General features: G+C 47.6%; 1 protein-coding gene across 1 annotated transcript in view; it reads left to right on the top strand.

Annotated features, from left to right (window-relative positions):
- The first annotated feature begins 842 nt into the window (after positions 1 to 842).
- Positions 843 to 11,957, top strand: part of MAP3K14 (mitogen-activated protein kinase kinase kinase 14) — a 17,844-nt gene continuing 6,729 nt past the window's right edge. Inside the window, exons 1-10 of the mRNA XM_008942141.1 lie at positions 843 to 1,104; positions 1,595 to 1,664; positions 3,215 to 3,425; positions 3,553 to 4,161; positions 5,204 to 5,341; positions 7,865 to 7,994; positions 8,716 to 8,847; positions 9,252 to 9,356; positions 10,060 to 10,223; positions 11,373 to 11,523. Coding sequence (XP_008940389.1) covers positions 852 to 1,104; positions 1,595 to 1,664; positions 3,215 to 3,425; positions 3,553 to 4,161; positions 5,204 to 5,341; positions 7,865 to 7,994; positions 8,716 to 8,847; positions 9,252 to 9,356; positions 10,060 to 10,223; positions 11,373 to 11,523 — 1,963 coding nt within the window. The 5' untranslated portion in view covers positions 843 to 851. The remainder of the gene's footprint in view (positions 1,105 to 1,594; positions 1,665 to 3,214; positions 3,426 to 3,552; positions 4,162 to 5,203; positions 5,342 to 7,864; positions 7,995 to 8,715; positions 8,848 to 9,251; positions 9,357 to 10,059; positions 10,224 to 11,372; positions 11,524 to 11,957) is intronic.

Raw genomic sequence — 11,957 nt, 5'->3', positions numbered from 1 at the left:
CCCCTGATAAAAAGATTGTCCCCATCTTTCTGACAGGCCCCCGTAAGCACTGAAAGGCCCCCAGCAGGTCTCCCCAGAGCCTTCTCTTCTCCAGACTGAGCAACCCCAACTCTCTCCTGCTGGGCTCCCAGCAGAGGGGTTCCCCCCTCGGGTCATTTCTGTGGCCTCCTCTGGCCCTGCTCCAGCAGGTCCCTGTCTCCCTGTGCTGAGACCTCCAGAGAGCTTGACCACAGATACTGTTGGTCTTGACCAAGGATTTCAAAAGTTCTTGGGGATGCAGGGGAGTGAGGGAGGAGTTGGGGTCACAGGTTGATTGCCTTGTTTCACTGGAAGGAAAAATGAGAAATGGATCTGAGGGTGATTGAGTACAAGGAAGAGAGCAATTGGCAGGATTATGGCATTTTATATGGTGTGTAACTTCTCCTAGGTACTCTCTAGGGGAAAATCTTTTATGCCTTCTCTTCTTTTTTCTTTTTTTGGGTGAATATTCTTCCTGTTTAGTGATACAAGAGTTCCCTCTTCTGCATGGTTTCACTGCTTGTATTTAAGCTATAATAAATTTCCCTTTGAAACCTGTGTGGTCTCATACTTTTAGTACTGAGAATAACCTTGATTATGCAGCTCTTCCATGGTACAAGCCAGGGGTGGTGAGCTGGAAGGCTTGGGTTCTTTTTCAGCACCATGCTCAGAGGTCAGGTGGGACCTGGATTTGCTTTAAATATAGTGACCTGCTGCCTTCAGCAGCCTCCTGCTTCTCATGAACTTGGAACTGCTTCTACCTGTGAAATATTTTGACAAGTGTTTTGCTTTGGTTTTTCTGTTCTTGCTCAGTGACTCTCTGAACCTGTGAAATGGCCGTGATGGGAATTACAAGCCAAGGAGCTCCGGATCCAGCCTTGAAGCACAAGAAGGAGCTCACAGCTACTAAGGGGCTGAATGAGAAAGTGAGTGAAAAGCAGAGCAGCGTTTGCAAGGTGGAGGATTCAAAGAAGGCCATCTTTGACAGCCAGTGGAAAATCCTGAACGATGTCATCACCAAGGGAACAGCAAAAGAAGAAACAGAAGGAGGCTGTGCATCGATTTCTATTATTGCCCAAGCAGAATGTGAGTAGCAGGGTGGGCTGCTCTCCATTGAGGAAAAGGAATGTGTAACGTGGGATGAGATTTCACTCACTTTGCACTCCTGGAGAGCTGAGACAAAAATCTATTTCTAATCCTGAGTGGGGTGGGGTTGGTGACACATCCCAGTCTCTATTTAGGAAGCTCATGAAATCTCCTAATAATGTGGCAGCATCCACTCAACAAAGTGTAACTAACAGAGCAGCCCGTGGCCCTTGCACCTGCCTGCTTTGACTCTAAAGCTGGGTCCTGCTGGGTCATCTGTGCTTGGCTGACTTCTGACTTCAAAAGAGGGGGGGAAAAGAGAAGACAAACCAAGTAAAGCTGTCGGGTGGGAAGGAGCTGGGGGAAGAGGAGTGATGTGGTGATTTGCCTGATGACTGCTTGGCTTCTAAGTTGTTCTTTAGTCCAGTTGTTACCACAAGAGAGTGTCTGACACTGAAGACATGTGGTGATGCTCTTTCCTTTCCTGCAGGTGAAAACAGTCAGGAGTTCAGCCCCACTTTGTCAGAGAGATCCTTCATTGCTCACAGTAAGCGTTACAGGTGAGAGCTCTCCACAGGGACACCCACCCTCCCTGCTGGGTGTGCTGCCTTCTTCCACAGCACCCTGGCACTGTGTGCTTACTGTACTTTTTCCAAAAGCCTTCCTTTTTGGATTAGCTTTTCTGTCTGAGGCTCAGGAAGAGTGTGTCTCTCTCCAAATCTCTTCCTCTAAGCCTTTTTGTGTTAGGAGAAAATATAAGTTTAAGCATAAACCACTCAAACCACCTTGCACTGTCCTATTGCCAGTGCCTGCTGATTTACTGGCCCTTGTCTTCTGCCTCTATTTCTGGGTGGCCAGATGTGTTTTCAAATGACTGAGTGGGTTTTCTTGAGGTTCATGGGCTTGAAGTAGAAGGATCCAAGTGAAAATTTTCAGTCTTTTTTTAACTGAACTGCCCTGATGCTTTTGAAACCATGTTTCATCCACTTTGAAAAGCTGTGAGAAGCTTAGGCTGCTGCTAGAAGCAGTCCTGAGAAAAAGGAACCACTTCGTTTCTGGGGAGAATAAACCAAAAGGGATGAGAGAAGAACCTTTGCTTAATGACAGCATCAGCAACAGGAGTAGAGTTGTGAGGAGAAGCTTAAAGTGGTAAAGGGAGGGTAACAGCTATGATGGAAAAATGGAAGCCTAGGACTTGCTTTTCTGAAATCACCTGGGACTGAGCCTCTTTTCCTCCATGAAGAGTACATTGGAACACATACTGGAGCTTTATTAAGCACTGGAGCTTTATCAGGCAGCTCCAGTGCTCTCCAAAGTGGGTGACTGGCAGCAGATAAAGGCAGATGAATGTGTCGTAATCATTCTGAATCAATAGAAAAATGATGATTTCTTCCTTTGAAGATCAAATGTCCTGTTTTTCTCTTAAAACTTGATTGAAAAATCTAACTGCTATGATTGGTATTGAACAACTGCAGGCAAATGTTCCTCCTGAGAGTTGTATCTCTTTGTCTGACCCCAGCTGGGGTGCTGGCCAGTGCTGGTTTGTGTATTCTGAGAAATCATGTTGTAGTATTGAGCTTTACATGCCAGAACATTTTGGCTTTTTGAAGCTATTTTATTTGAGTGCACTTAGTCATCCCTTTGATGCAAAGCCTATTTTTCTTCTAAACTGGGCAGTTGTTTATATTATGAGCTCTTTTAATTTTAACCATTTTTTTAAAACAGATTTATACCTAACCTCTGTGTTCCCTGTAAATCATAGACAGAAACTGTCTCAAAGCAGCCTGGAGACATTCAGTGCTTTTCTCTCTACTTATCCATCTAGTTTTGCTGCTCCTTGCAGAATTAGCAAATACTGGGAGACTTAATTCTCTGCTTCTTCCTCACAGCCCTTGTGTTTCTTTCTAACAAATGCTGTGGCTTCATACTGAAGCTACAAACACTGCATATGAGAAGGCAAGAAGTTCTGTTCTTGTTCTCTGTTCTTTAAATCTCAGAAGGCAGCATTGCTGATTCTCACTCTTCTGTGGGTGATGGTTGTGCACTAGGGATGTGCTCTCACCATCAGATCTAGGACCTAAGCTCTCTCCTGCCTTTTGGTCTCCGCCAGCCGCTCGGACAGCCTCGATCAGATCCCCAACAATGTGGCCCACGCCACGGAGGGGAAGATGGCACCTACCTGCTGGAGAGGGAGGCACCGTGGGAAGACGAAGAAGAAACGTCACAAGAAGAGATCCAAGCTAAAAATACAAACAGTGGCTGCTGGCAAGCGAGGTCCCAGAACTCCAGAACAAGAGAGCTGCACCCCGATTCCCGTCCAGGTGAGAAGCCTTAAACCTTCCTTTTGTACTGTTGGAACCCCTGCAAACTCCTGACCCTTCCTGGCTGAATTTGGGATGGCTCTGTTGAGGTTCCTGCTCACCTGATTTGTTTTGTTTTATTTTCTAGGAGGATGAATCCCACCAGAATACTCTTTACAGAAGCAGTTTTTGGGTTTCAGAGTTTCATAAGGACTTGGCCTATGATCCGCTGCCCTTTGAGAAGCCTGAGACAGTTCTGTGCATGGGCAAAGTCCCTTCACCAAAGAGCCAATACAAAGCAGAACTGCACAAGCTGATAAGCCCTATTCAGTGCCTTAATCATGTCTGGAAACGGCACCATCAGAGGGACAGCGTTCCACAGCCTGAAACTCTCCATCCTTTTACCTACAACATAATACCCCCCCACTTCCCCCATCTGGACAGTCCTCTCCATGACATGAAACGTAATGCTCTGGAGACGTACTTCCATGGTGATCTCAGCTATCAAGACAGTCAGCATCGCTTGTCTGGCCTAAATTTAGAATACAGTTTCCCCAAGTGTGTCAACCAGTCCATGAAAACCAGTTCAGACAAGATTTCTGTGGAAGAATACTTGGTAGACGCCTTGAAGGGGAGCGTGAGTCTCGGTGAACCACAAAATTTAGCCAGCCTGGCCAAGACGTGGAGAGGAGGTGGTCTGGACCTGAAGGAACAGTTTCAGGAAGCAGATGAAAATGAAGGCGTGCTACTTAACGAGGTGATCTTCTGACCCTGCACACCAGTGTGGTGGAAGGCAGAGTTTCTCCTGGCCTTCAGAAGGGAGAGATCTGCATCCACGTGCTGGCTTCTGTCACAAGGCTGCGTGTTCCGAATGGTTCTCGATAGAGCTGAAGACATGGTTTGGGGTTTTGGAAGGATATAAAGCCCTGTTTTAGAATGGTGGCTCTGATTTGTTTGCTCATTCACAAAACATGCACGTTTGGCTGTGAGAAGTGGTTCTGCACTTAGTCAGTCCTCAGACATGTCTTTGTTTGTCTGCGAAAGAACCCAGTCCATTCAGGTGAACAGGCTGCAGGGTTTTATTTGCTGTAGATGATCTGGACCATGACACAGACAGAAATCAGGGATGTGTTCATCACAGAGGTGCAAACCCCATGTCTGCTGCCTTGTGTAGGAAGGCAGTAGCTTGCCTGTTGTCCCTTGCCAAATGTAGGGCTTGAGTGAAGCAAATGCACATAAATCTTAGAGGTGTGGCTCATTTCTTCTGAACTGAGTTCTCTCTTGCCACCTTAAACTCCTCTCAGAGGACTCTTCCCTGGAATCAGTGTGTCCCTGTCAGCCTTGTCAGAGTTCAGGTTATCACTTACCTGCTTGAATCTATTTACACTGAGACCTAAAGCACAATCTCAGTCTGACTGTAAAAAAAGATTTAGCTCACGCATGGATGTCTACATTTAGTCATGTTAATCTTTTCTCATAGAGTGTAGCTTCATAGTTATGTCCTGCATAGGAAGGGAATGGTTTGGAGCTCCAGAGCTACCCAAACACTGGTGGCCTTTCTTTACAACAATAGGATGCCCTCATTTAGATCAGACAGAACTCACAGAAATCAAGTAGGTCCTCCTGTGGCGTTTCATCTGAAGCTTGGGACTGAAGTAAATTTGCACAGGGATTTTTAGAGAGGTGCAGTGGGATCTGTTGTTGTGCTTTTCCTGAAAATGTTGGTCTGTGTCAGCGGAGCTCAGCTATTGAGTGTTTCTTTCCTCACTTCATCTTGTTTTCTGATTTTTAACTTCCAGAAGCTGAAGCCAGTGGATTATGAGTACCGAGAAGAGGTTCATTGGACCAAGTGTCACGGTTCCTTGGGCATCGGCTCTTTTGGAGAAGTTTACAAAATAGAAGACAAACAGACAGGATTTCAGTGTGCTGCAAAAAAGGTAATTTTGTGTGAGGAGGAGAAGGGTTCCTCACAGAAAAAGGCATACAGAGAAAAAGTCTGCTCCTAGCTGCCATGGACTGTAGGGACCTTGCTGCACAGTCGCAGTGAAGTGCTGCCGTGGTTGTGTCCAAGGAGAAACTTCAAGGTGATGGTGTGGGGAGGAGCAGCAGATGAAGAACCCGTGTGTGCACAGGGGTCAAGCTCAGCAGCCAGAAATAAGTTCATTTGGCCTTCAAAGCGTGCTCCAAGGGAGCTGGGTTTTGTGCTGAGCCAGGCCCAGAGAGTGGAGATTGCAGAAGGACTGTGTGTTCCTGGTGGCTGCGTGGGTCGTCTGCTCATCTAACTGTTCTCATCTTAAAGCATGTCTGGTGTAAATGGTGACATGGCAGGTGCTTCTCTCTTCAAAAAAGTATAAAGTAGGAGAAAAATGAGGCAGTGGGTAAAAGAGAGAGCTTTCGTCTGTTCACTGAGTGTCACAGGCAGTGGGGGCACGTTGTGATGAGGTGGTTCTGCTACAGATGCAGCAAAGGATGTGCATTTTTCCAGAAGCTGACAAAATAATCTCTTGCTCACCAAGATATTGTCATGCAGTGTGTGGAGAATAGTGAAGCAGGGTATTGATTTGTAGGCAGCCGTGGGGAGGCCTCAGGGGTGAAGGCAGAGTGATAATGCAAGTAGGTGATGAGAATATAAACTATTTGGTTTGAACTTAACACTTCAATAGTTTCATCCACTCTGTGAACTGATGTTTCTCACATTACTCCAACAGAAAACTTCAGCAAGTGTGTGGGAAGCATTTGTCTTGAGTGCAAAAATATTGCATGCAAAAACAATTGGAATTTGCATTTTTCAATTTAAAGTGTTTGCTTCTTCTTGGTTACGTTGGTCTCAGCTTGAGGTATTGCCTGTGAAAAGACATAGGTGGCAAGACTAAGCCAGCTTGTCCAGCTTTTTAGCCATTTCATTTGGCAGCTATATAGAAGCAAACGTATTTAAAGCATGTAGAAAATGTTTTCCTGTTCTGCATCCTTACATTTTAGATGTGGAATTTTGTGGTAACGTGAGCAGCTTGTTTTCTGGCCATATGTAACTATAAAATTTGATTCCTGTTTTGCAAATACCCAGTTTAAGAGAAATAGCTGTTCCTAGACGGGTGGTTGTTCAGCCTGGAGAAGAGGAGGCTCCAGGGAGACCGTCTGGTGGCCTTTCAGCACTTAAAGGGGGCCTACAAGAAGGCTGGGGAGGGACATTCGACAAGGGCTTGTAGTGACAGGATGAGGGCTAATGGTTTCAAACCATTAGGGGAGATTTAGACTAGAAATTAGGAAGAGGTTCTTCACTGTGAAGGTGGTGAGACCCTGGCCCAGGCTGCCCAGGGAAGCTGTGGGTGCTCCATCCCTGGAGGTGTTCAAGGCCAGGCTGGATGGTCAGCCTGGTCTAGTGGGAGGTGTCCCTGCCCATGGCAGGGGGGCTGGGGCTGGGTGATCTTTAAGTTCCCTTCCAACACAAACCATTCTGTGATTCTGTGATATTTTCATGAAGGACAAGTGATAGTGCTGAAAAGGAAGGCATCAGAGTAGGAGAAGTTGAAGCCTTTTAAAATTTAATTTTTAGGGGTTTTTTTCCTAGTTACAGGAGGATTTCAAAGGATACTTCTGTAGATCAGAAATACGTCTTCTCAGACCAAACTCTTAAACCAGTGAGTTCTAACATGCAAATTGAGCACTTATCTATGAGGTATTTCATTTTGCATCAGTAACTGTCTGGAATTACTGCTTTCTGCCTGGGTTAGAAGGGGACTACCTGACCTTCTTTCACCATACTTGGTGGTGTAAGCACCTGCTCTCCAAATTCTTGAGATTAAAGCAAACTATCTGTAGCTGGATTGCTGACAGTGAAGAAACATAATACATCCCTTTCCCACCAGAATCTCAATGACTCATGTTTTCCTTCTGGTCTTTAGCAAATTCTTGTTTTATTTTGTTTGGCTGAATGTGATGAGGAGAGTTTTTTCTTGAGCCATTCTTCTGTGCAAGCTCAGTACCACTTAGAAAGGTGATAGTGTCAGTCACTGCTTGTGGCCATTTTTCCTATTCCCTCCTGTTTTGAGGGAGTTCTATTTTTGCCAAGTACTGCACCATCCTTAGATCTATTTTTTTTCTTTCTTTCGTGAAAGCAGAATGCTGCAATAGCCAGTATTATAATTTTAACTGAGACAGAAAGTACCTCCCTTCTGAAGCTTACCAGACTCAGCCATGAGCAGGAGGGATTGCAGCCTGTCCTTTTTGACAAATCCTAACTTTATTCAGACTCTGAGGATTTAGAGACTGTCATTGTCCTTGTTCAGAATCGTTCTGAGTGTTCCCAGTTATGCTGTACCCACTGATTTCTGCTGTCAGAGGTTATCCTTGTGCCCCTGCTGGTACGTGGTGTGGGACACTCTGACCCAAGCATCAGGGAGGGACAATTCTGTCAGGATTCAGCAGCAAATTTGTTCAGTGCTTCCTCTTTGTTTCTGTAGGTACAGGTTGAACACTTCCGTGCAGAGGAGTTGACAACATGTGCTGCAATAACAAGTCCTAAAGTTGTCCCTTTGTATGGAGCTGTGAAGGAGGGACCTTGGGTGACCATCTTCATGAAGCTGATGGAGGGTGAGAAGGGAGCAAGCACAGTGGAAGCACCACTGTCACTGCTGAGTGCAGGGGGCATTGATCTCCGATTCCTCCCGCCCCAGTTTTAAATCTGTTTATCCTTTGGTGCATCCAGAGTGTTCCTAGCCTCAGTTCCTGAGTGGAGTGGGCTAGGTATGTGGGACCCCTGCTGGTGTGTAGCAGTGGTCTTTCCTGGGGGGAATTGTTTCCAGTCCTGCCTCACTCCAGTTTGAGATGTGTCTCTCTTGAACAGCAGCTGCAAATTCTCACTAAAACACACAACTGGTGCTGGCTTTTGCTTCTGTTTATTTGCATGGCACTATGAAAAGCATGTTGTACTGCAGCAGGAGATACTGGAGCAGCAAACCTAGATGCTTCCATTGCTCCTTTTTCCAGCCGGGACCATGGAAAACACAACCTGTAAGGAATCAAGCTGATGATCAGTAGCACCTAGAAGTGTCTGACATGATCACAGAATAGTTGCTTTTGATAACAAAGCAACACCATTAAATGGACACTAAGCAAAAGGCTTCGTGAAAGAGGCCAATCTCTGTGGGCAGTAAGAACTTGGGGAATAAACGCAAGGACCATCCATGTGTGGAAGATAAGGGCTGTCAGACCTGGCAGCTGTCATCTTTTCATCAGAAATGGTGAGGGATGCTGATGAAGCTGTGAAGAATTTAAAGATAAGCTGACGTGGACTGTCTGGATTCCTTCCTAGGTGGCTCGCTAGGTCAGCTAATTAAACAGAGTGGCTGCCTGCCAGAGGACAGAGCCCTCAGTTATTTGGGCCAGGCACTGGAGGGCTTGGAGTATCTTCACGCTCAAAACATTCTCCATGGAGATGTCAAAGGTGGGATGATACTTAAGGTACCTTGTTCTTCCCCTTTCCTTATAAGAGGCAAACTGCTTGGAGGTGAAGTCACTGAGTAGCAAGAGGTTATCTACTGCATTGTCAGCTCTGCGTTTGAGGTTGGAGGTTAACTTGGTTCTAAAGAGCTGGGCAATACTGTCTGGGCCAGCTCTTTCTGGTGGGTCTGAGGGGCTGGCTGCCTGGGCTGCCCCACCGCTGGGCTGGAGGAAGCTCCAGAGCAGATAACCAGTAGCCTATGAGTAGAGATACTTCTAGTTGTGCCCTTGCTTAAGGCAGCAACGCTGCACAGCAGTAATAGGCTGTGGTTTGAGCTCAGGGTAGTTCTGTCAGCTCTTGACACTGTTTTCCATGTGGGTGACTGATGGAACCCTTCTCGTTGGCAGCGGAGAACGTGCTGCTGTCTGACGATGGGAGCAGGGCTCTGCTCTGTGACTTCGGTCACTCTGCTCACCTTCATCCAGATGGTCTGGGAAAGTGCTTGGTCACAGGTAAGGATTTTCTGCTGTAGTTCTAAAGAACTGCCCTACTGACTCATTCTTTCTCTTTGAACATTTACATATGGCTAATTTGCAAGCAACTGTATTTTCCAGACTTAACGCTGTCTGTGTCACATTTATTGATACTGCTGTGATGTATCCCACCAACAGCTAAGACAGCTTAGGGTTGGAGGGTGGTCTTTATCTCCCAGGCTAGAAAGCCTGTATTTTTGTATTAATATTTTTGCTAAGATTCTGTCAGGTGACTACATCAAGTGTTTTGTCCCTGTGAATAAACACATCAAAACTTAAAAATCTTACTTTGAGCTATGTGACCTCACTAAACAGCTGGGGAAGGGTCCTGACCTCCACCAAAGCCAAATTCCTCACTGATTTTTGGGCAGTTAAACTTTACAGTGCTTTTTAATGTAGCAGTTGAAAGAGAAGGGTATGTGTTATGTAACAGTGGAGGGGTTTGCCTCCCAGGTTTGCTGGGAAGGGGAGCTTGGTGGTACCTATTCTGTGCATCAGGGATGAGACCGTTGAGGAGATGTGGCCTTTGAACAACTTCAAAGAGCACACGATGCTCTGGGTTAACTTTGGGTTAAGGTGACTTGCTTCTCACTTGAACTGAAAAGAGCAGGAGCCTGCCTTAGGCTTCCCAGCAGCTGTATTGGAACAATTCTCTAGTGAGTGTTCATCTGGCTGGTTTTAGGGAACTACGTGCCTGGCACGGAGACTCACATGGCTCCAGAGGTGGTCATGGGGAAGCGCTGTGACTCCAAAGTGGACGTCTGGAGCAGTTGCTGTATGATGCTGCATATGCTTAATGGGTGCCACCCCTGGACCCAGTACTACAATCACCCGCTCTGTCTGAAGGTAAGTGGCCCAGCACACCTCCAGTAGAAGGCACATAAGCCTGAAAAATCCTGTTATACTGGTCAGAGAGCTGTCATTTCAGGAGGGCTGGCTGGGAGCCAGCTGGGCACCTCAGGTAATCATAGAATCACACAATGGTTTGGGTTGGAAAGGACCTTAAAGACCCTTTCCCAACCCCCCTGCCATGGGCAGGGACACCTCCCACGAGACCAGGTTGCTCAAAGCCCCATCCAGCCTGGCCTTGAACACCTCCAGGGATGGAGCATCCACAGCTTCCCTGGGCAACCTGTTGCAGTGGCTCACCACCCTCATAATGAAGAATTTCTTCCTTACGTTTAATCTAAATCTCCCCTTTTTCAGTTTGAAACTGTTGTCCCTTGTCCTATCACTGTACTCCATGATAAAGGTCTCTCCTCAGCTTTCCTGTAGCCCCCCCTTGAAATCCTGGCAGCCCCCAGCAGGTCTCCCCAGCTGGAGCCTTCTCCTCTCAGCTGCCCCAGCCCAACTCTCTCCTGCTGGGCTCCCAGCAGAGGGGTTCCCCCCTCGGGGCATTGCTGGGGCTCCTCTGGCCCCGCTCCAGCAGGTCCCTGGCTCTGCTGTGCTGAGGCCTCCAGAGCTGCCCCAGCACTGCAGGGGGGTCTCCCAGAGCTGGCAGAGGGGCAGGATCCCCTCCCTGCCCTGCTGCCCACGCTGCTGGGGGTGCAGCCCAGGCTGGGGGGGCTCCTGCTCAGCTCCTCCCCCCCAGCACCCCCAGGGCCTTCTCCCCAGGGCTGCTCTCCAGCCCCTTGCCCCCAGCCTGGGCTGGTACTGGGCGCTGTCCCGACCCAGGGGCAGGACCTTGCACTTGGCCTTGTGGAGCCTCAGCAGGTTTGCACAGGCCAACCTCTGAAGCCCATTGTGCTGCCAGCCTTGCTTTGGGAGCTTGTCCCCCTTAGACTGCTGCATATTACACCTGTGGGGGCTGTGTCGTGTCCTGCTCATAACTCGGGTGTGACATTTTAGCCATCCAGCCATAACAAAATTGCTGCTCAGGTCTCTCATCTAATGCTGCCATTTCAGTTGGAAACACTCTCAGGGTGGGAAGAACCTTTCTGAAATCAAACGAAGCCTCTCTGGTCTAACCTCTTTCGCTTCCTGTTTGTTACACAGATAGCTAAAGAGCCACCTCCTCTGAGGGAAATTCCACCTTCCTGCAACCCTCTCACTGCTGAGATTATTAAAATGGGTCTGGAGAAGGAGCCTGTGCAGAGAGCATCTGCAGCCGAGCTGAAGACGAAGACCAGTGTTGCACTTGAGGAAGGTAGGAATGTCCTGTCTCTGAAGCTCCCCGTTGCACCATCCGAGCAGCCAGCTGCTCCAGGTGCTGGTTCTGTCAGAGGACCCTGCAGGAGGTGTCAGGATGTTTTACTGCCCAGCACATGGTCTGCACAGGCTTCAGCACTGGTGGCTCTTAGGGGGTTGATAGCTTTTGCCTGCAGCTGGCTGTTTCTCACCCAAATAAAACAAAGTTTCCTGTGTGCTGTCACAGGCTTGCTTCCTTCTCTGCTCCAGGCAGACAGGTTGTGCTTTGTGGGGGTTTGTTGAGGTGTGTGTCTCGCCTGGGCTCATATTTGGCCAAATATCAACTGCATCTGCTAAGCTGGAGCCTGGCACATAGCAAAACAGAGCAGAGGCTTGTTGCATCCTGACCTGTACCTTGTATCTGTGGTCCAGCCTAGCCTCTAAGTCTGTCCA

This window comes from Merops nubicus, unplaced genomic scaffold (assembly GCF_000691845.1).
Source record: "Merops nubicus isolate BGI_N331 unplaced genomic scaffold, ASM69184v1 scaffold5406, whole genome shotgun sequence".
NCBI lineage: Eukaryota > Metazoa > Chordata > Aves > Coraciiformes > Meropidae > Merops > Merops nubicus.
This window is presented reverse-complemented; position numbering and strand designations above follow the sequence as displayed.